This window comes from Salvelinus alpinus, chromosome 26 (assembly GCF_045679555.1).
Source record: "Salvelinus alpinus chromosome 26, SLU_Salpinus.1, whole genome shotgun sequence".
Lineage (NCBI taxonomy): Eukaryota > Metazoa > Chordata > Actinopteri > Salmoniformes > Salmonidae > Salvelinus > Salvelinus alpinus.
In genome coordinates, this window is record NC_092111.1 from 6,250,817 (window position 1) to 6,276,817 (window position 26,001).

At 42.6% G+C, this 26,001-nt stretch overlaps 1 protein-coding gene across 1 annotated transcript in view; it reads right to left on the reverse strand.

Moving 5' to 3' along the window:
* Nucleotides 1–705: 705 nt before the first annotated feature.
* LOC139554283 (exostosin-1b) overlaps nt 706–26,001 on the reverse strand; it is a 122,824-nt gene continuing 97,528 nt past the window's right edge. Inside the window, exons 8-11 of the mRNA XM_071367052.1 lie at nt 21,618–21,707; nt 14,078–14,238; nt 13,180–13,351; nt 706–5,049 (exon numbers count right to left, since the gene is read on the reverse strand). Coding sequence (XP_071223153.1) covers nt 4,864–5,049; nt 13,180–13,351; nt 14,078–14,238; nt 21,618–21,707 — 609 coding nt within the window. The 3' untranslated portion in view covers nt 706–4,863. The remainder of the gene's footprint in view (nt 5,050–13,179; nt 13,352–14,077; nt 14,239–21,617; nt 21,708–26,001) is intronic.

Sequence of the window (26,001 nt, forward strand, 5' to 3'; positions counted from 1 at the left end):
ATCAAACCCATGGCAAAACTGCACATTTTCCTCTCCACCGCCAAGAGGGTGGCACTAAAAAGTTGCCAGCAAGGTTGTTTTGTTTTGCCCATAAGGCTAGGGACGGCCCTGGGCGGAAAGGAGGAGACTGGGGCCGACAACAGAGAAAGGGCATGCCGCGGGCCATCAGGTCTCGGATATTAATATCAATATCAGCTTCAGATACGATTCCGATAAATAATTTAGAAGCTGGTTTGGGTCGTATCCAAGTTGTGTTATGAGGTTATTGTCCACAGGGAGATGGTAGAGGACATAGTATGCATTCCAAATGGCACCCTGTTCCCGATATAGTGCACTACTTTTGGCCAGAGCCTATGGGTCTCCGGTCAAAAACAGTGCACTATGTAGGGAATATGGTGCCATTTGGGATGCTCTTCCACAGAGTAAAAATCAATCGCTGGATAGTGGATCATAATTTCTCTTCAATGGAATAATTCCAACCTGGTTATGGTTGAGGACAATGGTGAAGGACTATCATTGTATGGTACACAAGGAATACATTCTCATTCAGTTGAAAGTACAGTATATTGATTTGTCTGTTTATTGTAATAATGGGCCTCCTTGTTTCTGCACCATTCAAAACAAACCATTTGCCGACATTACTATGCTTACGTTAAACAGCAGGCTACACCTCGCATCAAAGCAATGAAGACACACTCACGCATCTATGATCAAATGTATTGTTTTTATATAAATCAATTCTTACAAAATCTTCATTTTTCTATTTCATTTATTACCCCTATAAAATTAATTTGTTAATTACAAGGTAGAAGGGAGGAAGGCATCAGGACAGCTGGAAATTAAGTCATTAAAAATAGCTTGTCTGTTTGTGATACAGTTAAGTACTGATAAATAATTCCATAGAAAAAGTGGTCATGCAGGCGCGTTGTTGGTCGTCAACACAGTTTGGTATCCAACAGGGAACCGAGGTGTCGTGGATGAAACAGAGTGGTGATGAAACTCCAGTGTATGTCGAGATTAACGAGACCCCTATATGGTGCTCCTCTTCTGACTGACTAATGGTCAAAATGGCAGTGTGTGTTATCATGAGCTCACAAACCAACGTTTTATTAAAAAAAAAAGGCACAATCAAGGACAGTAACCATCCTGCACATCCAACCAACCACACTGATAGAGGCCATGCATTGCTAAACCATTAGAATGTCTGGTATCCGACGGTATCGTGGAAGGATATGTTTAACTGAGACATCTAGTGTTGTATTACAAGGTCATATGTCTATTTCATTCAACATTACCATTTTGAATTGACTATATTTGTACCAGATATGGTCAGAGTTGCCAGTTTCCCCAGAAGCATCAACGAGTATGCAGACGTGGACAGTGACAAACATTACAGTGGATCTGAGAAGACACACATTACAGCAACAAAAGAAAATCCTCGATCTGTTACAAGAGACCCAGCTACATATTGGTTTCCAAATAGTCTTTGGTTGCTTTTGCAATACAGTTCACAGAATCTAAATGCTCACAGCAAATCTAATTCTAGATTATTGGTAGCATCTCGTCTCCATGGCGATTCTGAATTAAATTATATGGAAACTGTATTTCTATAATGGTTGCAATTGCTCTACATAGGGATGTTTTTATTCAGTGGAAATGAAAAAATATATATTGACAACAATGTGAAAAAAATAAATGTTCAACTTACAAAATCAGAATATTTTTGCTCATCAACTGTTCCCTCAGCCAAGAAATCCTGTTATTTTCCCCTGTCATTTCATACTATACACTGTCTGGTTTTGTTCACATATGAAAATAAATATACATGTTTATGTACAGAAATGAGTTAAGATCTTCTGAAATGTCTCTGGTTTCACCTATGAAGTCAATGTGCAAGGCTGGGGGACTTTCTCTTTTGAGATGATAACAAGTTCAGACAATCCTAAGAAGGCTTGACATGAATTCAAACAAAGATGGTTTACTGAACTTCAAACGGGGACCAACGCTTTTCATAATCATTGAGATGCATGTCTACTGCCAAGAGATCCAAGGCTTGCTGTAAGTCAGCACCAAATACAACGTAAATCTCTCTTGGCCAATATCAAATCATACAAGTTCATTCCAAACTCCTTCTCCCAGAGTACATTTCCTGAAAGAAAATACAAACGTATGCAAAAATGTAGTGAAAAAACTATATGCTGACAATATACCAGCTACTAAATCTAATCTGTACTGTAGTATTACATGTTGATGGTCCCGTGTGGCTCAGTTGGTAGAGCATGGCGCTTGCAACGCCAGGGTTGTGGGTTCATTCCCCACGGGGGGACCAGGATGAATATGTATGAACTTTCCAATTTGTAAGTCGCTCTGGATAAGAGCGTCAGCTAAATGACTTAAATGTAAATGTAAATGTTGATGATGATAATATCACATACGACATTGTGAGAACGGCAAGAGTAGATAGCCCAGGCCCACCGATGACAATATCAACTCATTGGCCATGTATAAACCTAGTGGACACTGACCTTCATTGATTGTATCCTGATATGAAAACAAAATCAAATGTGAAGGAGTCTATAACGACCTCAATAAGAAATGACGCAGATACAACGAAGGGGGGGGGGGGGGAATTGGGGGTGAAGAAAATGGATAGTTGAGCTTTGGCTCACAGCTGACACACTACTGTCCGGTTTCCCTGAGCCAGATCCAGAATCGTCCTGAACTAAAATTAACATTCAATGGAGCATCATTGAGAAAATATTTTTTTGTCCAGGACTAGGTTTAATCTGTGTCCGGGAAACTGGCCCTTTAAGTTCAGTCACCTTCACAATAAAAAGGTCACTACGCTCCTTCAAGTCTTCAGACATTCAAGTACCTGTTCGAGTGGACTGGCAGGGCTCTGGTGTGGTACAAAGGCAAAAGCCTCTTCACAATAGGATATCACTATACAGCCATGAACTTCCACATTTCTTGAAGCCATTTCCTTGAAATTGATCAATAAAATATACCGTTTTTTTCCCTATTCGACCACAATACACCTGTTACCAATGACTGGCAAAAAAAATTGTCAGGACAAATGTAGTTGAGCTGGGATGAGTTAGTATTGTGAGTATAACAGCATCACAGGAAGACTTGGCGCAACAGAAATGATGAACTAAGACAGTAGTGAAAAACATTACAACGACAAGGCGAGGGGGAGCTGGTTGTCTTTTCTCTGTAAACCTGGAGCCAAAGGGTCAAGGTTGTGGGTCACAGCTTCCAGAGCAGAGTCAGACATGATGGGAAATATAGAGAAAGAAGGTTTCATCAAGGGCTGCTCCCCAGGGAAACCCAACACTTCAAATGAAATGGCTTTCTCTAATTGAACACAAAACATATGTCCCCTGACGAATGGTCTAGGAGATGGCTATGTCTATCGAATGGCTTTGAGGCTTAAATTTCACCAGCATCATTATGATGTGGTGAATCTAGGAAGAATAACACATATTACAGAGGGCATTTCAACTATATAGTATCTTCTACTGCTTTCGGTATCGATTTATGGAAAATATGTGCAATAAGCAATTTAAAAAGGCAGCACTAATGTGAATTTCGGGGACATGGCACAACAGACGCGTTTCACATTTACATTTGCAAAATCTCTTAACACTGCTGTGGAAATGACGCAGGCAACTAAAGAATTGTTTAGGTTCTAAATTTAGCATGCACTCCTGCCACGGTAGTGCTCGTAAGCAATAAAGGGGAAATAAATGGGTGAAAAGGGTTTGGTTTAGAAGGCAGTGTTCTGCTCCATTTCATCCAGAAATGTTCATTTTGCTCATTCCGACGGAGGGAAAGTACTCTGTTTGGGCTTATGGTTGGATGAGCTTACTTTTAGCCTCTGTACACACACTGGAACTGAACTTTTGAGGAGAAAACAAAAAACATGAGAAGAAAAGTAACACTGCTTTTGAGAGTTTTGAAGGGAAAAAAAGGCTTATCATTGCAATAAATCTGACAGAAATAAAAAATCTAACTATCCGAAATTCAAGGAATGAGCATAGAGTTCATGTTTATGTGGGTTTTGTGACTGCCGCATTGCAATACGAGTGGCACCATTTGAAAACGGCGGCTTTTAAACTGTCCTTCCAGTAAAAGAATAACAAAACTCTACTTTCTCGACCTTGACCGCCAAATGCTGAATTTGATTAAATCACACGGAACAGTTCTTAGGACGATAAGACACCCAACGCTTCAAACCCCAGTGAACACATGGGAGGGAAGTATGGATCGAAAATTAAGGAAAGAAATAGTTACAGGGTTACCCAGGGTCCAGAGCAGGGGCTGGTGGTGAGTGCGTCAGAGGTTCTGATGCAGACATAGGGAGGTCATGAAGGGGTCAAGGTGAGGTTAGGAAGGGTTGCATTGAGTCTAGGTTACCAGTCCGGGGCGGATCTGATCTGTGGTTGGGTTGTCATGTTGGACACCTCCCTTCCTCTACCATCCTGCACATGAGTCACAGGAAAGTCTCTCGTCATTCTCTCCTTTGTGGCATTCATACAAAAGAAATATGATATCTAAGAGTCTCATTGTCAGTAGTTTGTGTGTTTATGTGAACATACTATAGACCTGTATATCCTGTGTGTGTGTGTGTGTGCGTAGTTCTCCAGAGACCGCAATTCCACTTGTTTCACTTGTCAAGTCCTGTGGTCATTGGCAATGTGCTGAGTAGAAGACGGAGCTGTAGCGCCCCCCCTAGGATCCAAGTTGGCTGACTGTCCTACTGCCACTGTCATGGCCCTCCTACGGCTGCTCTCCAGCGAGCCTGTCTGTTACTACCGCTACCGCCTCCCCCGGCCTCTCCAGCAGGGGGCGCGCGTCCTGTCAGAGCCTCTCGATGTCCCTGTATTTCTTGCGCAGGATGGAGACCTGGTCCTTGAACAGCACCGGGTCCAGCCTCATTTGGGAGTGGACCAGGGGCATGCCGCCAAACCAGCTGGCGAACTTGTTCATGCACGTCTGCCGCTGGGCGAAGTGGTCCGGGTCGGCCCAGCGTGACGCCCGCGACGACTGCACGGCGGGAGGAGCAAGAAAGACAAAAGGCAAAGATAAGTTATTGTTTGATCATAGCAGCACGTCATGACACTAAATCATATCAGGGTTTCTCAAAACGCTGGGTGGGGTCTAGTGCTGGGCGATATGACCAAAAATCCATAGTGATAAACTGACCCATTTTTTGCTTTAATGATAAATCAGCGAGAAATAAGAAGAATGAACTTCATAACCATCAAATTATTCTGCGAATCAGGGGCACAACTTTCACTGGGAAAGGGTGGAACCCCACATTCTGAAATGGCATTTTTGTCCCTCCCAGTTTAATTATTGGAATATGATACAAAACGAGGCACCAGTGTGCTTTAGGACCATGCAGACGCCTCCGAGCGTTCGGGTAGGCTGTTTGGTGTATATGGAGGACTGGATTTAGGACCCCACGGACACCCCAGAGCGGGCTGACAGGCTGTGTGAAGGCAAAGCCTCTGGAAGGCTGGTTGGACCTGCACGGGAGAGTTGATTATAATTAAGCAGTTACCTTACCAGCTACACCACCGAGTTCTAACAGGAATAGAAACTGGCTACTCTTTAGTTGCGTGATGTAGCTGGCAAGGTAACTGCTGTTTAACATTTTAAAAAAGCGAGTATTGTAACTGACATGTAACGTTAGCTAATGTTTCATCCCCTCTCAAGTGAGGTGAATGAATAAGCTACGCTAGTGAGTAGCTACCCACAGCCAGGTCAGCTCTGAGCTCCTAGTTATCTGTCAGATATTAATAATAGCCACCTCATATCGCTATCTAACAGCAGTTGTTTGTATGGACATGTTTTGTAGCCTTTGTTGTGTTACGTTTCAGAAGTAAATGAACTTGGCAAGTTTTCGCCAGTTGATGTACCGTTAGAGAGAGCCAAAAGTTGGCTTACAGTAGCTATCAAACTAGACCTGAATACAACGATGAAACCATCGGCCAAACAATTGAAGATTGATATTCTGAAGTTTTTTTCAGTGCAATGTGAGTTGTATTAGTCACTATGTCAATGTAACGCTATTGATCTATCAGTTTCACGAGCAAAATTCACACTGACAGTTATAAACAACTCTAACGTTACAGGTTTCACTGTCATGGTGCACAGTGGAGGTCTGTGCGGCTTTCTGTCCGACTCCCACCCGCTAACTTACCGCAAGAACTGGTCCCAACCACAATGTTATTTTAGGCGTATGTGACGCAGCTCACTTGCAAGCCATGGCCCCGAGCAATTAGGCAATATCAAATTCGCAAAAATAATTTAAGAAATAGGTTCAATTACCAGAGATTCTCACATGGCCCTTCCATTGTATTACTGGGCTATATCAGCCAATATGCTCGATGTAGTTTGAAGAGAGCATTAGTTGGAGTGACTTGCACTTTCTCTTGAGCTATTTGTATAGCCTACCTTTAAGGAGTGGGAAGACAGAGAAATATGGGTGATCAATATTTAGCCATATTTCTACGCAATGTAGTAAAGTATAGACTAATCATAGGCCTATTTAGGAAGTACATTTCCGTGGAAAGACAACTGTCCCGTGTTTCTCCGACCATGTATACATAGACGGATCTATTTAATTGAGGCCACACGTGCACCTGATCTCGCAGGCTACTGAACTGGAGGCAGCGAGAATGATGACTGACACTTGCTACGTTTTTAGGAGGCTGATTTGCAGGCAAAGACAAATAAATGATAACTTGTTGAAAATAAGAAGGGCAACGCTGGCACATAGTCTAACCTATGTGCGCGCGGTGCTTTTTCCTTTTCAAATCATGATATTTTTTTTATTACACTTCAACTCACGTTGGTTGAGCGCCCTCCACTTCTTTTCATTATCAATATTTATTTACAGACACTACACTACAGTCTAACCAGATTTAAGTTCATTTCATATTCAAGTTAACTGCCATGTGATTCTCTGCCCATGTAGGCAGCCTACTCTATTTCAATGAGACCACACATACTGTACTAGGCACACGTGAACTCTCACGCCCAACTAGGAGAGATAGGCTACTGAAGTTGAAGCAGCGAATTCTGAGTGTGAATAATGCAAAAAATATATGCTTTTAATACAATAGGTAGGCTAACGCATACAAAGCAGAAAGAGGGCCGTTTCCAAATAATCTGTGGACAACAAAAATATTTTCATCCCAAAGTCATCTGTCTGACTGCCAGCAGCATGAAAAATGCCAACCGCACCGCAATGATCTCTGTTGGGACCAGCACGTCCCGCAGACATCCCGTGGGAATGCTGCTCTCAAGTGCTTATTAGCAGGATCAGATGGTGACAGGGGTCCCAGCAGGGTCAGACAGCCAGGGAGGACCAGCCTACGGAGCTCAGGGGAATTTTGCAGTATATTTAGTGAATGATACAAAGTTCTATCTTGAATTGATGGGTAGACCTACAGTAGCTACAGGGCAACAGTTGAAGTTTAAAGCTACAGTCTGTGATCTGGGAATCATGGTCATTTCAATGATTGAACCGTTGATTCTATTCTTGGATAATATAATGTATACATGTCCATGAAGGTAATTCTTTGTCGTTCCTCATTTTAGGAGGATCAGATGGTGACAGGGGTCTCAGCAGAATCAGGCAGCCAGGGAAGACTAGTCTGTGACAGAGGTGAGGTGAATTTTTGAAGATACAACACTTTATTATCTCTGTCCAGCAAACACTAGACAAGCTGGATGCTATTTTAAGGCATTCTGACAAACCTCAAAAGTTGATTTCCAAACTGTATCAAAGGGTTGATAGTGGCTTTTCCCCGATGACACAAAACATGTAAAACAAAAATGTGAGGAAGACCTGGGAGACGCTATTGATGATGGTGAATGGATACAGATGTGTTAGAATGCCCAGTCATGTTCATATCACCTCAGACATAAATGACTACAGTTGAAGACCATCCGTAGAACATACTATATGCCAGTGAAATGGAATATCATGCACAGGTGTAAAGCACAAACGGGGACATAATTGCATATGTTGGGGTCTTGTGAAGGCTGTCTGAATTCTAGCAAAGACTATGTTCTTTTATCGAAGCATGTCTTCAGATTCTCCCTGTTTTTGTTTGCTTGGAAATGTTGATACTGGAGACTGTTATCAGAAGAAACTTGTGTAACCAAGCATTTATAGATGGCTAATAAATTCATTGCCATTATTTGGACGGTTGGTTATCCTCCCACAATGTTTGGAAGAAATGAAAAGTTATGTACAGTATCACTAGATGTGTTTTAAGATTAAGGGTATACTGTGCAACTTTCATAAGTTCTGGATGCCTTATGTGGAATGTTTCACGACAAAATGGAGTCTGTACTGAAAACATGCCTACTTCAGGGGAGATTTAGGCAATCCCTAGCTGCTGGGCTGCACAGTCCTGGCCCTTGGGGATCTGCTGTACTGTTGTCACTCTGGCCTTTGCCTAACACACCTGAAACCAATAATGAATGTTTCACTGAGATCCTAAAGCTGAGTGGGGTGTGTTGGGTTGGGGCGCTGCAGGGCCGTGGACCCCTAGGGACAGAACGGGGTGACCCAGCTATATTGTGTGCAAGTAAAGAGCTCTACAGTACTATTAGGCCTGTGATGTGAATTATATGGAGGGTGTACTGTTTCTGTGTGTTAATGTGTAGGAGTATGTGTGTTTTCAAATAGCACTGCTGGGTGATTTAAAAAGTCATAGTCAATAGATCAATAGTATAATAACACCTCGCAATTTTTTTTATTTACAATATGTAGAATCTATGAGAATAGAAAGGTTCAGAACTTTTGTGAAACATCACAGCACAGTTGAAAAATATATGGCAAATAGAAATCCAATATGGATGGTGTTAAGAGATAGATGGGAGGGGTTGACTGAAGCTGAAGGATGGGACTAAAAACAAACAAAAGATAACTATTGTAAACTATACTGTGTCTGTAAAATGTATATAGTATGTATAAGCTAGAAGTAGAAGCCTAAGTGTTGTTGTCCATTAGTTTTCTCCAATTAGGGTTAGGGGAAAATATATATATACACTACCGCTTAAAAGTTTGTGGTCACCTAGAAATGTCCTTGTTTTTGAAAGAAAAGCAATTTTTTTGTCCATTAAAATAACATCAAATTGATCAGAAATACAGTGTTAATGTTTTAAATGACTATTGTAGCTGGAAATGGCAGATTTTTAAAATGGAATATCTACATAGGTGTACAGAGGCCCATTATCAGCAACATCACTCCTATGTTCCAATGGCACTTTGTGTTAGCTAATCCAAGTTTAGCATTTTAAAAGGCTAATTGATCATTAGAAAACCCCTTTGCAATTATGTTAGCACAGCTCAAAACTGTTGTTCTGATTAAAGAAGCAATAAAACTGGCCTTCTTTAGACTAGTTGAGTATCTGGGGCATCAGCATTTGTGGGTTCGATGACAGGCTCAAAATGGCCAGAAACAAATAACTTTCTTCTGAAACTCATCAGTCTATTCTTGTTCTGAGAAATGAAGGATATTCAATGCGAGAAATTGCCAAGAAACTGAAGATCTCGTACAACGCTGAGTACTACTCCCTTCACAGAACAGCGCAATCTGGCTCTAACCAGAATAGAAAGAGGGAGGCCCCAGTGCACAACTGAGCAAGAGGACAAGTACATTAGAGTGTCTAGTTTGAGAAACAGATGCCTCAAGTCCTGAACTGGCAGCTTCATTAAATAGTACCCGCAAAACACCAGTCTCAACATCAACAGTGAAGAGGCGACTCCGGGATGCTGGCCTTCTAGGCAGAGTTCCTCTGTCCAGTGTCTGTTCTTTTGCCCATCCTAATCGTTTCTTTGTATTGGCCAGTCTGAGATATGGCTTACTCTTTGCCTAGAAGGCCAGCATCACTGTTCTCTTCACGTTTTGCGGGTACTATTTAATGAAGCTGCCAGTTCAGGACTTGAGGCGTCTGTTTCTCAAACTAGACACTCTAATGTACTTGTCCTCTTGCTTGGTTGTGAACCAGGGCCTCCCACTCGTCTTTCCATTCTGGTTAGAGCCAGTTTGCACTGTTCTGTTACCACCTGTTAAATCTATGACGTTAAAATGCCTATTTACTCTGTTCCATCTGACTGTTCCATCAGCCCAGCCAGGCAATTTATAAACTTGATCTCCACTAGACATTATCTTACATTTCTTTTAGACTAACATTTAGTTTTCAATAGCGGAGATTTGAATAAAGCTTGCGGTCTGTCTGACATTTTCAACATTGTTTCAATATTCAAATTCGATCTCCAAGCGGTCCCGTAGTAATGAATGTGTCGGGAGTCGTGACGAGACAGACAGGCAGAAATTCTCAGCCATTCAAAATCATGAATCAGCTGGCACCATTTTTATGGCTATATACAAATAAATTATTGGGTCTCTGGCAACCGAACCGATAGAACGAACGACCAGCCGGCTTGGGAAGCAACCCTAGATTTGTGTCGGGACTATATCTTGTGGAAGGATGAAATAAACTCAGCAAAAAAAGAAACGTCCCTTTTTTAGGACCCTGTCTTTCAAAGATAATTCGTAAAAAAATCTAAATAACTTCACAGATCTTCATTGTAAAGGGTTTAAACACTGTTTCCCATGCTTGTTCAATGAACCATAAACAATTAATAAACATGCACCTGTGGAACGGTCGTTAAGACACTAACAGCTTACAGACGGTAGGCAATTAAGGTCACAGTTATGAAAACTTAGGACACTAAAATGGCCTTTCTACTGACTGAAAAACACCAAAAGAAAGATGCCCAGGGTCCCTGCTCATATGTGTGAACGTGCCTTAGGCATGCTGGAAGGAGGCATGAGGACTGCAGATGTGGCCAGGGCAATAAATTGCCATGTCTGTAATGTGAGACGCCTAAGACAGCGCTACAGGAAGATAGGACAGATAGCTGATCGTCCTCGCAGTGGCAGACCACGTGTAACAAGGATCCTGCACAGGATCGGTACATCCGAACATCACACCTGCGGGACAGGTACAGGATGGCAACAACAACTGCCCGAGTTACACCAGGAACACACAATCCCTCCATCAGTGCTCAGACTGTCCGCAATAGGCTGAGAGAGGCTGGACTGAGGGCTTGCAGGCCTGTTGTAAGGCAGGTCCTCACCAGACATCACCGACAACAACGTCACCTATGGGCACAAACCCACTGTTGCTGGACCAGACAGGACTGGCAAAAGTGCTCTTCACTGACAAGTCTTGGTTTTTGTCTCGCCAGGGATGATGGTCGGATTCGCGTTTATCGTCTAAGGAATGAGCGTTACACCGAGGCCTGTACTCTGGAGCGGGATCGATTTGGAGGTGGAGGGTCCGTCATGGTCTGGGGCGGTGTGTCACAGCATCATCAGACTGAGCTTGTTGTCATTGCAAGCAATCTCAACGCTGTGCGTTAGAGGGAAGACATCCTCCTCCCTCATGTGGTACCCTTCCTGCAGACTCATCCTGACATGACCCTCCAGCATGACAATAACACCAGCCATACTGCTCGTTCTGTGCGTGATATCCTGCAAGACAGGAATGTCAGTGTTCTGCCATGGCCAGCAAAGAGCCCGGATCTCAATCCCATTGGGGCACATCTGGGACCTGTTAGATCGGAGGGTGAGGGCTAGGGCCATTACCCCCAGAAATATCCGGGAACTTGCAGGTGCCTTGGTGGAAGAGTGGGGTAATATCTCACAGTAAGAACTAGCAAATCTGGTGCAGTCCATGAGGAGGAGATACACTGCAGTACTTAATGCAGCTGGTGGCCACACCAGATACTGACTGTTACTTTTGATTTTGACCCCCCCCCCTTTGTTCAGGGACACATTATTCCATTTCTGTTAGTCATGTCTGTGGAACTTGCTCAGTTTATGTCTCAGTTGTTGAATCTTGTTATGTTCATACAAATATTTACACAAGTTAAGTTTGCTGAAAATAAACGCAATTGATAGTGAGAGGACGTTTCTTTTTTTGCTGAGTTTAATATGAATAAATTTATCAAAGTAACATTTTGTTATGAAAATATGTCAATCATTATTTGAATATGTTGGTAACCTGTTGTATAAAAATGACACGTGCCAATATATCCTCCAAACACCGGCTTCGAGGGCATTATCACTTAAATAATCCACGCTCTAGACTGCCTTTCAAGCCAATCAGAAATGAGTATTCAACAATGCCATGCTATAACTGAGCAATAAGGCCCGAGGGGTAAATGTGGTAAATGGCCAGTATACCACACAGTGGAGTGTCTGGATACAGCCCTTAGCTGTGATATATTGGTCATATACAACAAACCCCTGAGGTGCCTTATTGCTATTATAAACTGGTTACCAACGTAATTAGAGCAGTAAAAAGAAAAATGTCTCATACTCGTGGTATATGGTCTGACATACCATTCTGGGCTCGAACCATCCATTTTATAATTAAGCAATAAAGAATGAGGGGGTGTGGTATATGGCCAATATACCACTGCTAAGGGCTGTTTTTAGGCATGATGCAAGCAAGTTTTCTGAGCTATGAATATTGAAAGCTGTGGTATATTAGACCATATGACAAAAACATTTAATTACATCTAATTTTATTGGTAAACCAGTTTATAATAGCAATAAGGCACCTTGGGGGTATATGGGCAATATACCAAGGCTTTCACCCAATCAGCACTCAGGGCTCGAAACACCAGGTTTATAATGGCTAGCAGTAAAAATAAATATTTTGTCATACCCGTGGTATACGGGGTGTGGTATATGGCCAATATACCACGACTAAGGGCTGTATCCAACCACTGTGTGTTGCGTCGTGCCTAAGAACAGTCCTTAGCCATGTTATATTGGCCATATACCACACCCCCTTGGACCTTATTGCTTAAATATACCATGGCTAAGGGCTGTTCTTACTCACAACGAGAAGCGGAGTGCCCGGATGCAGCCCTTAGCCATGTTATCTTGGCCATATACCGCAAACCCTTGAGATGCCGTATTGCTATTATGAACTGGTTACAAACATAAATAAAACAGTAAACTAGTATTTTTGCCTCATACTCGTGGTATATTGTCAGATATACACAGCTGAAATGCTGTTTCAGCATCCAGTACCCAAACTACCCAGTTTATAATGTCTTATTATACATACCTGTCCCATCATGGTCTCTTTGTACTGCTTCTTCTGGGTGACCTTGATGGGCGGCAGCTTGGTGACGGCTGACACCAGGAAGTTCATGAGGATGTCCTCACAGTTAGCCAGCTGGTCCACCATGCCCTTCAGGCTGGCAGGCAGGAAATTGGTGTACAGGAAGTGGTAATATCTGAGGAGGATAGTGAACAGGAAGTGGTAATATTTGGAGAGGGAGAAGAAGAAGAGTTGAGAGGGAGATTTGGAGGTATTTGGAAAGACCTGGGACTCACTCAAGATTAGAGTTTGGATCGATTGATTGAGTTAAAAGCTAATCAAGGAGTTCAATGTACGTTTTATAACAGTGCTGAAATGAGTCTTTGTTGAACAACTGAATGAAAAAGAATGTAATGAGGGTTGGGACAGGATCAACGATGCACCACTCAACATGACTGATGTACAGTATGTGGCCTCAGGCTACCTACTACAGTAGTGTTCAGTGGAGGTTTATGTCACTTTCAATTGTGTGTGATACCTTTCCATTCCAGCCATTACAATAAGCCCGTCATCCGATTTCTTAATCCACCAGCCTCCACTGGTAGTCAGTGCTTGTCTTGGGCACGAGCTTACCAGAAAAGAGTACTGGCACCTCAAATGCTCTACTGCTTGAGTTCCTGCACCTGTTATAGAATATTAGCTCAGAAAGTATTGTGAAGCTCCTGTACCTAAATATAAACATTACCAGCACCCAAAATAAGTACCGGCACCTATTTCAGTCCAAGTCAAGCACTTCTGGTAGTGTAATACTGTTGAACAGGGTGAAGTTGCACCTATACACTGATCTTGGGTCAGTTTTCTGATCCTAGATCTGTACCTAGGGGAAACGTCACCCTGGAGCTTGTACTGTAGCCTACTGCACCTGTGGTAGATGGCAGCTCCGGTCAGCACCATGGAGTAGTCGTTGGTCCACTTGGAAGTGTAGCCCCAGCGCTCTTTGTTGCTGTCCCAGAAGTGGCTCCGGGCCGGGTAGCCCACCAACCTCTCTGGGAAGCTCTGCCACACCGTGAAGGCAAAGTCCACCTGAGGAGGAAGACAAATCCGCTAGCAGACATCATGGATTCCAGTCATTGCACTAGCGCTAGTTAGCAACTTCCTTCAAACTGCACGCAGACATTAAAATGGTGTCCACGAGTTCATCTGACTCTGGAGAAGTAGATAAAGAGCCTCATAGCCAAATTCCCAAAGTATCCGTTTAATACACATTTTATACACTCAATGAATGCACACTCTCCATTTATTTTTTATTTAACTAGGCAAGTCAGTTAAAGAACAAATGATTATTTACAATGACGGCCTGCCCCGGCCAAACCCTCCCCTAACCCGGACGATGCTGGGCCAATTGTGCGCCGCCCTATGGGACCATGCACAGAGCTTATAGACAGATACGCGCCCTCTCTCGAATGCCTCGTCACACAAACGCATTACACAAACGTGTTTTCAAAAGCCCTCTGCAGTTGGCTGACCTCTCGCTGGTTGATCAAAGCATTTAAATAAATAAATCAGAGAAAACAGACAGGGTCAGCCTGGTTCCGGCAGCAGCCAGACAGAGCCTGCGTCCCAAATAACACCTTCCTCCCAATAGAGCACACTATAGTGCACTATGTAGGGAACAGGGTGCCATTTGGGACACAGGCAGCGGCTCCACCAGAAACGGAATTAAGAAGTGTGTAATAACAGCCACAAAAACAGCCTTTATGGGCTCCCACTCAAAACCTCGTCTCGGCAACATCTGTGTTCTCATGGTGTTATGCCAAACTGTGTGCCTGACTCAGCTCGAGGAATGAAGAGAAAAGCCACCCCAGGAAGAAGAAATTAAACCCTTATTAAAACAGTCACAATGGTGGTTTCCTCAATATGCAGGGGATCGCGACGTGATAAAAGATGCCAATTAAACAGAGAGATGGGGAGAGCAAGAAATGGAGAGAGTGAACATGAGAAAAGTGTAAGGGGTGGGAGGGATAGAGAAAGAGTATGAGAAATTGCTAGAGATAAAGAGGGCAAAATAAGAGAGACAGATGGATCCCTAAGTACTATATAAGAGAGGGGGGTAAGAGAAAGTTGCATGCGGGACAACAGTGAGGCAATGAAAGAGGTAGGTTTGGAACTCACTATACTTTCACTCGCTTTCTCCCCATTTCTGTACTCTCATAGGGACAGCCAGGCTTGGTCTCTGTCAGGCGTGTAGTGCTGCCTGGAGAAGTGGCGCTCCCTCACTTTTTTCAATTTGAGAATACACAGCTGGTGAAACTATTTCTGGAAAATTTTATAAATTACACTGAACAAAAATATATAATGCAACATGTAAAGCGCTAGTCCCATGTTTCATGACCTGAAATAAAAGATCCCAGACATTTTCCATAGGCACAAAACATTTATTACTCTCACATTTTGTGCACAAATTTGTTTACATCCCTGTTTGTGAGCATTTGTCCTTTGTCAAGATAATCCATCCACCTGACAGGTGTGGCATATCAAGAAGCTGATTAAACTGCATGATCATTACACAGGTGCACCTTGTGCGGTGGACAATAAAAGGCCACTAAAATGTGCAGTTTTGTCACACAACACAAGGCCACAGATGTCTCAAGTTGAGGGAGCGTGCAATTATACTGACTACAGGAATGTCCACCAGAGCTGTTGCCAGATAATTTAATGTTCATTTCTCTACCATAAACCACCTCAAACGTTGTTTTAAATAATTTGGCAGTACATCCAACTAGCCTCTCAAATGCAGACCACATGTATGGCGTTGTGTGGGCGAGCGGTTTGCTGATGTCAACGTTATGAACAGAGTGCCTCATGGTGGCGGTGGGGTTATGGTATGGGGTTATGGTATGGGCAGGCATAAGCTACGGAAAACGAACACAATTGCATTTTATCGATGGCAATTTGAATGCACAGAAAGAGATCCTGAGGCCCATTGTGAGGCTCATTTTTTAAGGTATCTGTGACGAACAGATGTATATCTGTATTCCCAGTCATGTGTAGGCTGTCATTGTAAATAAGAATTTGTTCTTAACTGACTTACCTAGTTAAATAAAAAAATTGTGAAATCCATAGATTAGGGCCGAATGAATTTCTTAAAAAAAAAAACGATACCGATAACCAATATAAAAAAATGTTGCGGCCTTTTAAACATTCTAGTACAATTAAATAGTTAAACACACACACATGATGCGGTGGTCTAAGGACTGCATCTCAGTGCAAGAGGCGTCACTACAGCCCCTGGTTCGAATCCAGGTGTATCACATCCGGCCGTGATTGGGAGTCCCATAGGGCGGCGCACAATTGGCCCAGCGCCGTCCGGGTTTGGCCGGGGTAGGACGTCATTGTAAATAACAATTTGTTCTTAACTGACTTGCCTATTTAAATAAAGGTTGCACGCACGCACGCATGAAAAAGTTATTCTGTTGGCATTTAGGTATGTCCCCATTACCAGTAAAACATAATCAAAACCTATTTCTTTCACTCACTTGCTGTGCTGTTACGTTGGTCATTTGTTCAATCGTTTCATTCTCAACCAGGATTTCTATGGAACACTGTTTGGGTCTTTGCGTGTCAAAAAATATACTATTTGACGTGTCAATTAAGCTTGTTGACCAATCAGGACCTGAATATGACTGCAGGTCACATTATTTAACGTAGTTATTATACATTGATTACACTATCACTTGTATTTCATATGTCACATATGTTTGCTATGATACTGGTAAAGTTGTCTCGCGCACCTACGGTGCTGGTCATAACAAAAGCTAGCTAGCTCATGGATGCAAACAATGTTCTTCCACAAAAACATAGCAGAACGACAATCTGTTTCAGTAGCTATAATTAGCTAGCTAACTATATAGCTGGGTGTCATCATCTAAAATGACCCTAATTTATAAGACAGTTCTTATTTGATTAATGGTGGTCGGACCTATCTATGTGAAGCTAGCCACAATAAGGATTAGCCACAACAGTGGACTTTATGGTTAGCCTTCAAAATAAAAGTATGGCATAATTCTACTATTTGTATTCATTTGCATCACTGTAAATTACATACTTTTATTATGAAGGCAAACCTCAAATTCCACCATTGTGCCTAATCGTTATGGTTGCTAGCTTCACAACACAACCCTGTCGAGCCTCACTAGCCAGATGAAGCTAGCTGGCTGCTTATAACGTTAGCTTTGGGCAACAGGGTTAAGTTGCTGGCTAGCTATTTATTTTCATGAACTGAAGTTCAATTTCAATAGGCGAACATCAAGTGGCAACCTAGCTGATACTGCAGTTTCTACAGCTAAAGCTAGCTACCCCAGAAGTTGCAGTCGAACAAATTATGCTTTATTACCAATGCGGTATTGAAAACACATCATTCGTGGCTGGTGTTTGCAGACTTTTGTACAGCTTTGACAGTGCTACTGTATCTTTTTTGACACGCAAAGACCCAAACGGCGTTCCATAGTATGTATGTCGTAAAGCTAATAGCAGTGACTCTATTACTGTGTAACTCCAGTAGGGCAACATCTGAAAAATAGCGCACTTGGTAGGGTGTACCGGTGCTCGACCAGTCGGCGAAAGCCAACATCACCCACGACAGAGAACGGTTGATTGTCAAGGGCAATGAATCCCATTATCTTGTCTTTAATGGATTTTGCCTTTGAGTTGTCTCGCTGAAATTTTCTTACTCTTTCAAATTACTGCTCGACTTGTTGACTGCTCGATCCACACAGCAGACATTGTGGGCTAAGTTAGGAATGCTGTGTTGCACAAAATTTTACGTGGCGTCATTACGTCATGTGCATACCTATATAATGTAGGTACGTCAGCTTTGACATTGGTTTTGCACATCGGCGTTAAACCAGACATTGGCCGGGATTTCACCAATGGTGATTTTAAACCAGAGTTAAATGTCTGTGATGGAAAACTGAGGATGGATCGGCATTGTAATTACTCCACAACACTAACATGTGTTAGTGTGAAAAGAAGGAAGCCTGTACAGAATAAAAACAATCCAAAACGTGCAGCCTGTTTGCAATAACATGCTGACCAAACCGCATGTCCGCGTGCGCCATCGCGCACAAGTTGATTTTGTTCACCCACACCAGAAGCGATCAGAACGCGCAGGTTGAAATATCAAAACAAACTCTGAACCAATTATATTAAGTTGGGAACAGGTCAAAAAGCATTAAACATTTTTGGCAATTTAGCTAGCTAGCTTGCTGTTGCTAGATAATTTGTCCTGGTATATAAACATTGGGTTGTTATTTTACCTGAAATGCACAAGGTCCTCTACTCCGACAATTAATCCACAGATAAAACGGTAAACCGAATTCGTTTCTCATCATCTCTCCTCCTTCCTTCAGGCTTCTTTTTCTTCTTTGGACTTTATATGGGCGTTGGCAACCAACTTTACAGCATTACTACAACCTACCGGGGTGTGGACCTAAATTAATCTTTCAATCACCCACGTGGGTATATGCTCCTAAAAACCAATGAGGAGATGGGAGAGGCCAGACTTGGAGCACGTTGAGCGTCACAAATAGAAACAATTTCTATTTTAGCGCCTGGCGTGCGAGCAGTGTGGGTGCAATGATTGAACAACATTTAACATGTGTACATTTATTTTGCCGCGCACGCGACACGAGCGGTGTGGACAGCATGTAAGGCACAAAAGTAATTGTAAAAGTAAAATGTGGCAAAGAAATAAACTTTTTGTCCTAACTACAAAGCATTATGTTTGGGGCAAAACAACTAGAGGCGAAAGAGCACCTATTTACACCTATTTAGGCGAGGTGCTGGCTAGCGGAGTCGAACACTTAAAAAAATAAAAGGAGAGCCGCACACTCTAGGAGCTCAGATGCAAAAATATTTTATGTCCATCGTTTCGACAGACAAGCTGTCTTCATCAGGGTATAATGACAAACACTGCGGGGTGACTCGTTTGTATATAGTGTCAAAAGACAGACACAGGTGTCTGTAATCATGGTCGGGTGTGGCCTGATATCATTGGTTAATTCTCATATATTAAAATAGCATACAAAAAACAAATGGATAGCGTACGATCATAGATACAATTTGGCTACATGAGCCTACAAACATTTACAATAGCAAAATCACAATAAAATCACAAGAATGGCTTCCGATCAAAGTCTACGTTGAGAACGAAGGGAGCAAGGGTCTTTAAATTAAAGATCCAGGCAGCCTCTCGTTTTAACAATAAATTGTCGAGGTCACCCCCTCTCCTAGGGAGGGTGAAATGTTTGATGCCAATATAACGTAGAGACGAAATTTAGTGGTTTGCTTCCAAAAAGTGGGCCGCAACTGGGTAAGTCGAGTTTTTGCACCTAATGGTGCTACGATGCTCCGAGATTCATACGCTCTTTGTTTTACCCATATCATTTTTACCACAAGGACAAGTTATAAGATAAATAACTGCCTTAGTGGAGCACGTGATAACACCTTTGATTGGGATCCGTTTCCCTGTTAGGGGGTGTTTGAAGGATCTACATTTATAAGTGCCATTGCATTGAGCACAGCCATTACACTTGTAGTTTCCATCCAGTAGGGGCGCAAATAGACGTTGTGCAGGGATATCTTAGGGTGGTAAATCAGAGTTTACCAATTGATCACTAAGATTTCTGCCCCGCGAGAATACGACCAAGGGAAGGTCCGAAAACACATTACCGATACTATCATCGGATCTTAGAATGTGCCAATGTTTGTGAACAATCCCCTTAATTTGTTCAGAGCACTTTGAATAGCGGGTATCGGGAACGCATAGAGTGCTTCTTTTTGCGAGACTGACCTTGAAAAAGGTCATGTCTCGTTTTGATGGCAGTATTAATCTGACCATTTTTGTACCACCACTGAGTACTACTCTTCATATTTTCAAGCATGGTGGTGGCTGCATCATGTTATGGTTATGTTTGTCATCGGCAAGGACTAGGCAGTTTTTTTAGGATAAAAAGAAACAGAATAGAGCTAAGCACAGGCAAAATCCGAGAGGAAAACCTGGTTCAGTCTGCTTTCCAACAGACACTGGGAGACAAATTTACCTTTCAGCAGGACAATAACTTAAAATTCAAGGCAAAATATACACCGGAGTTGCTTACCAAGACGACATTGAATGTTCCTGAGTGGCTTAGTTACAGTTTTGACTTAAATTGGCTTGAAAATGTATGGCAAGACTTGAAAATGGCTGTCTAGCAATGATCAACTACCAATGAAAGAGCTTGAAGAATTTTTTAAAGAATGGGCAAATATTCTACAATAAATTTGCAATAATCTTAGACTTACCCAGCAAGACTTGTAATCGCTGCCAAAGGTGATTCTAACATGTATTGACTCAAGGGATCGAATAATTATCTAAATATGTGGGGTTTTTTAAAGTTAGAATTTTTCTTCCACTGAATATTTTGTGTAGATCGTTAAAAAAAGGGACAATTTAATCAATTTCAATCTCACTTTGTAAAAACAAAATGTGGAAAAAGTCAAGGGGTGTGAATACTTTCTAAAAGGCACTGTAGCCTACAAGGCAGGCTAACAGTTTGTTAATAACGCCATCTGTTCTAATTCGCTCACGAAACAGTAATTCTAGAAGATCAAAATCCATATTCCAATGAAACTGATTGAGATCAATCAAATGACTGGCATGGAGATGCAGGTGGGACGTTTTACCGGTAAAACGTGAAGAATTTGCATTAACGACAAACAGTAAATGGCCTATTTTGAAAAGTAGGCCTAAGCCTAACTTGGTCTTTGAGGCTATTGAAACATAGAAAATGTTCTTTAGACAATATGTGTGGGCATAGGCAGACATTGCAATTGGAGGATGCATTTTATACATATTCTATTCTATATTTAATTGGCTTCATCTGTCGGTACAAACTTTGAGGAAATGATGTCGTCATAAAAAAAAATGCGCTCCCTCACTAAAATAGCACTACACCACTGGTCCCTGTGCTGACACAGCACCACACAAAGCACCGAGGGCCCTGGAGTAATGCCAACACTGACATCATCATTATCCCCCCCATCAGCAGAACAGAGCAGAGGCCACAGCAGCCTGGTGTGCCACTACACTGACAGGGTGGGAGTGAGGGAGGGAAGGAAGGAAGGAAAAGAGGGGAAGGGAAGGGTAGCGAGAGAGAGAGACAAAGAGGGTTGAGAGATGATAATAGAGATAGGAGGAAAGAGACAGAGACAGAGAAGGCGAGAAAATGGGGGAAGGGGGAAAGCTACATGGGGAGAGAGAGAGTGGCCATTAAAAAACAAACAGCATGAGGTGGAGTGAGGTGAGAAAAGCAAGGAGTTAAAGGGTAGAGGAAAAGCAGGGGAGCGCACCAGAGCTCTGGAGAGAAAGTAGTCCCCCATTCCAACACAGTAGTATCCTTAGTGATGTGTGGAGGAACACTAACCTCTGTGGTTGAGAGTACAGTGTCCTCATCCAGGCTGAGCACGGCGTCGGTGACAATGGTCTCGTAGGGCAGGAAGCGACTGCTCATCACCTGCATGGGGAGACAAGAGAGTACACAGGGTCAGTACACTGTCCTCTGTAGCTCAGTTGGTAGATCATGGCGGTTGCAATGTCCATAGTGGGCTCGATTCCCGGGATCACCCGTACGTAAAATGTATGCACGCATGACTAAGTTGTTTTGAATAAAAGCGTCTGCTAAATGGCATATTATTATATACTGAACAAAGATCGAAACGCAACCATTTCAACGATTTTACTGAGTTACAGTTCATATAAGGAAATCAGTCAATTGAAATAATTCCTTAGGCCCTAATCTATGGATGTCACACAACTGAGCACAGGTGCAGCCATGGGTGGGCCTGGGAGGGCATAAGCCCACCCACTGGGGAGCCAGGCCTAGCCAATCAGAATGAGTTTTTCCCCACAAAAGGGCTTTATTACAGAGAGAAATACTCCTCAGTTTCATCAGCTGTCCAGGTGGCTGGCCTCAGACGCAGGTGAAGAAGCCGGATGTGGAGGTCCTGGGCTAGTGTGGTTACACGGGGTCTGCGGTTGTGAGGCCGGTTGGACGTACTGCCAAATTCGCTAAAACAATGTGGGAGGTGACTTATGGTAGAGAAATGAACATTAAATTATCTGGAAACAGTTCACATTTTAGAGTGAACTTTTTAGAGTGAACTTTTATTGTCCCCAGTACACGGTCCACCTGTGTAATGATCACGCTGTTTAATCAGCTTCTTGATATGCCACACCTGTCAGGTGGATGGATTATCTTGGCAAACGAGACATGTTCACTAACAGTGTCACGTTGGCATAAATGATTCGGGAGACAGGCGCAGGAATGCGTAATATTATTTTTTTATTAAGCCCAAATTACAGCGTTCCGTGTAAAGGCACGGGGACGAAGACCGAACAAACACGTAACAAAACACAGGGTAGAAACCCAAAACAAAAGAGAGTGAGGAGTACCTCGAATAAATAACACGTGCCGAATGATTATCACACGGGACGAGACCCGTAATCATCTGCGCAATCCACAATGGCACGAAAGCCCGAAACACACACGCACCAACGGACATTATAACAATAATGGACCGCCCAATGGAAACCAAAGGGCACAAGTACTAATCAGTGGGAATAGGCGACAGGTGTGCGTAATGAAAGTTCGAAAGTTCGAGTGATCCGTGACAAACAGGGATGTAAACAAATTTGTGCAATTCTTTTTTTAGAGAAATAAGCTTTTTGTGCGTATGGAAAAATTCTGGGATATTTTATTTCAGCTCATAAAACATGGGACCAACACTTTACATGTTGCGTTTATATTTTTGTTCAGTGTATATTACAACGGCACAGCACAAGGGTCTATACATAAAGCACTGAATAGACATGTCCCAATAGACATGAATGAATGGGTTCCTTTAAGTCTTCTACTCTCCTTTCGTGACCAGGTATGAATATGGTCAAAATATGGTGGAAACCTTACTATAGAATAGATTGGATTGAGATGCTTTGCTTGAATGTTGTGAAACCCTACAAAACACACACTAGCTGAAGTAGTCCTCGTCTTACACACGACACAATTTCCCCTTTCCTGATTGTGACAAACCCGTATTTTCAATTTCTATAATATAAGACAGCTTTAAATATCTACAAAAGTATGTATAGTTAGTATAGTACGGGTAGCAGAGGGTTGGTGGGGAGTGTGGAGAGCTACATTGGGTAGGTAAAATACCGTCTTAAATGATATGTATACAATACATACATTTACTGACTGAGCTGAAAGCCAAGGGTGGAGAAACACACACTCAAGTGCATGTATCATGTATATTCACTAGAAATCAAACACACCCCACACGTACACACAGCCTCACGCACTCATTCGGCCACAGAACTACACACATGCATGGGACACAGACACTTCACACACCCCCCCCCCTCCTTTCAAACGCTCCGTATAACAGCCACACGCTTCCTTGTAACCTTTTCTCTGGAGACAACACTCAGCTCTGAAGGTCGGGTCATTCCAGGAATCCCTGTTCTTTCGAAAAGCTACTGCTTACATAAAGTCTATGTGTGTGTGTGTGTGTGTGTGTGTATGTATATATACTGCATAAAGCATTGGGTAGAGAGACTAGAGAACACAGGATGATTAGTCAAAACAACACTTCGTACCCGCCGACCTCTACCACAAAGTGCCCTAAACGGAACACATCTCGAATGACTCAGATTGCTGTGTAACTGTGTGGCCGAGAAGTGCGACAAAAACAACTAACAAATAACACAAATGACTCCAAATGTCTACAATTCCCAGCCACGTTTTAGTCGCTCAGAGAGAGAGAGAGAGATTTGCACATCATAACAACACTATATATACATAATACGACATTTGCAATGCCTATTATTTTGGAACTTCTGTGAGTGTAATGTTTACTGTTCATTTGTATTGCTCATTTCACTTTTGTTTATTATCTACTTCACTTGCATTGGCAATGTTAACATGTTTCCCATGCCAATAAAGCCCATGAATTGAGAGAGAGAGGGGGGGATAAGATGAGGATGCAATTTCTTTCCCCATCACAGATGGTTTTAACGTTAGAAGTGTGACATGTTTACCTGGGGGGAGGGGGCTTGTACGCGCTAGGAATGTGAGCTCTTAGAGAAGGAATCAGCTTCCCACATTCCTCAGAGAGGGAGGAAGAAATAGGGGGAAAAAGAGAGAGGGAGGGAGAGAAAGAGGGAAAAGTATAGCGAGAGAGGGTAAAGAAAGACTGTGCGAGAGACACACCGAGACAGAGAGCGAGAGGCAACAAAATGTGTGGTGCAAACCACAATAACACTGTACCACTGGTTCTCGAGCCCCCCCCTTTCAAAGTAATGAGCGGTCATTCTGACTGCAACATTCTAACAGTGTAATTAATACATTTCATAATCATTTGGTTGTTTAGGAAGGCCTTGGAGAGCAGAATACGATTGTTTTATTTATTTCAAATAACACAACAGCATTTTAAATAGTTTGTTACTGTAGGCTATGTAAACCCCCCCCCAAAAAAAACAATTATAATTAGGTGTTGAATAAACCATTTTTGTTGAATGCCTCTGTTACAACTCTGAAACAAGTGTTGGAACACGGTAACAGCTTCTTTTTAGAACGATAACGAGAAGACGAAATATGCACCAACCACCAAGACCAGGGGTCAAATGATGAAAACGGTAGCCGAAACATCATTATAAGCGACCAAGTGGCCTTGATAGTCACAATCAGCACAAAAAAAAGGAATAATAATGTATACAAGTGTTGATATGACTGCAGTAAAAAAATATATATTGTCAGCTCGTGCTTACGTTTTGTGTGTCTTCACGCAATGGCATCAGTTGGATTTCGTTTAGCTGTTACTCCTTGTCCCAACAGTTGACACAAATCTTCATAACAATCACTTGCTTGACACACTGACATACTTTTGTTTGGTTGTAGAGCGTAGTAGTCGCCTGTTTCCTCATTGTGTCCCGTGGTCTTGTCATTCTTCAGCCCTGTTGTGGAGTACAACAGCTGAGCAGGTGCCTTATTTTGTGCAGAGGGAGGGAGCTCCCGTCTCACTTTGTTCACGGTGCCGGCCAGACTAGTTTTCTTTGCAAGCAAGTCGCTCGCCAATGACAGTGAAGAAATAGTCCATGGTGACACTGCTCCCAATGCCAACGTAAGGTTCCACAAGCCTCAAAACGACATCTTCTGACACTCGCTAGCTCACATGAAGTGGATATTTTCCCAGATATTGAAAGACGTGCAGCATTTACAATAATGCACGCTCTCACTGTGCAGCCAACTCCAAAGTAGGTCAGAGTAGACTGATAAGACCGCTTGGATTCAGTGGATTGATATAGGGTACATACCATTTTAAAGATTAGAATTAGAGTGGATCAATACAACAGAATGGCCCCGCCCTGTTCTTCATTCACTATTGGTGATTACATAATTATGCATTGTTTGCTTCCCCTCGCTCATCAACTCACCCATTCTCCCCATCATACTTCATTTATTTAATCTGTTGTTATATGTGTGAAATTAGTTTCGGTATAGTTTCGGTTCAGTTTCCAGGCAATTATCGTGGGATTATCAGGTGGGCACTGCACTTTCAATTGTCGGGAGAAGGAGCGGAGCAGGCCCTACTGTTGGGAGAAGGAGCGGAGCAGGCCCTACTGTTGGGAGAAGGAGCGGAGCAGGCCACACTGTTGGGAGAAGGAGCGGAGCAGGCCCTACTGTTGGGAGAAGGAGCGGAGCAGGCCCTACTGTTGGGAGAAGGAGCGGAGCAGGCCCTACTGTTGGGAGA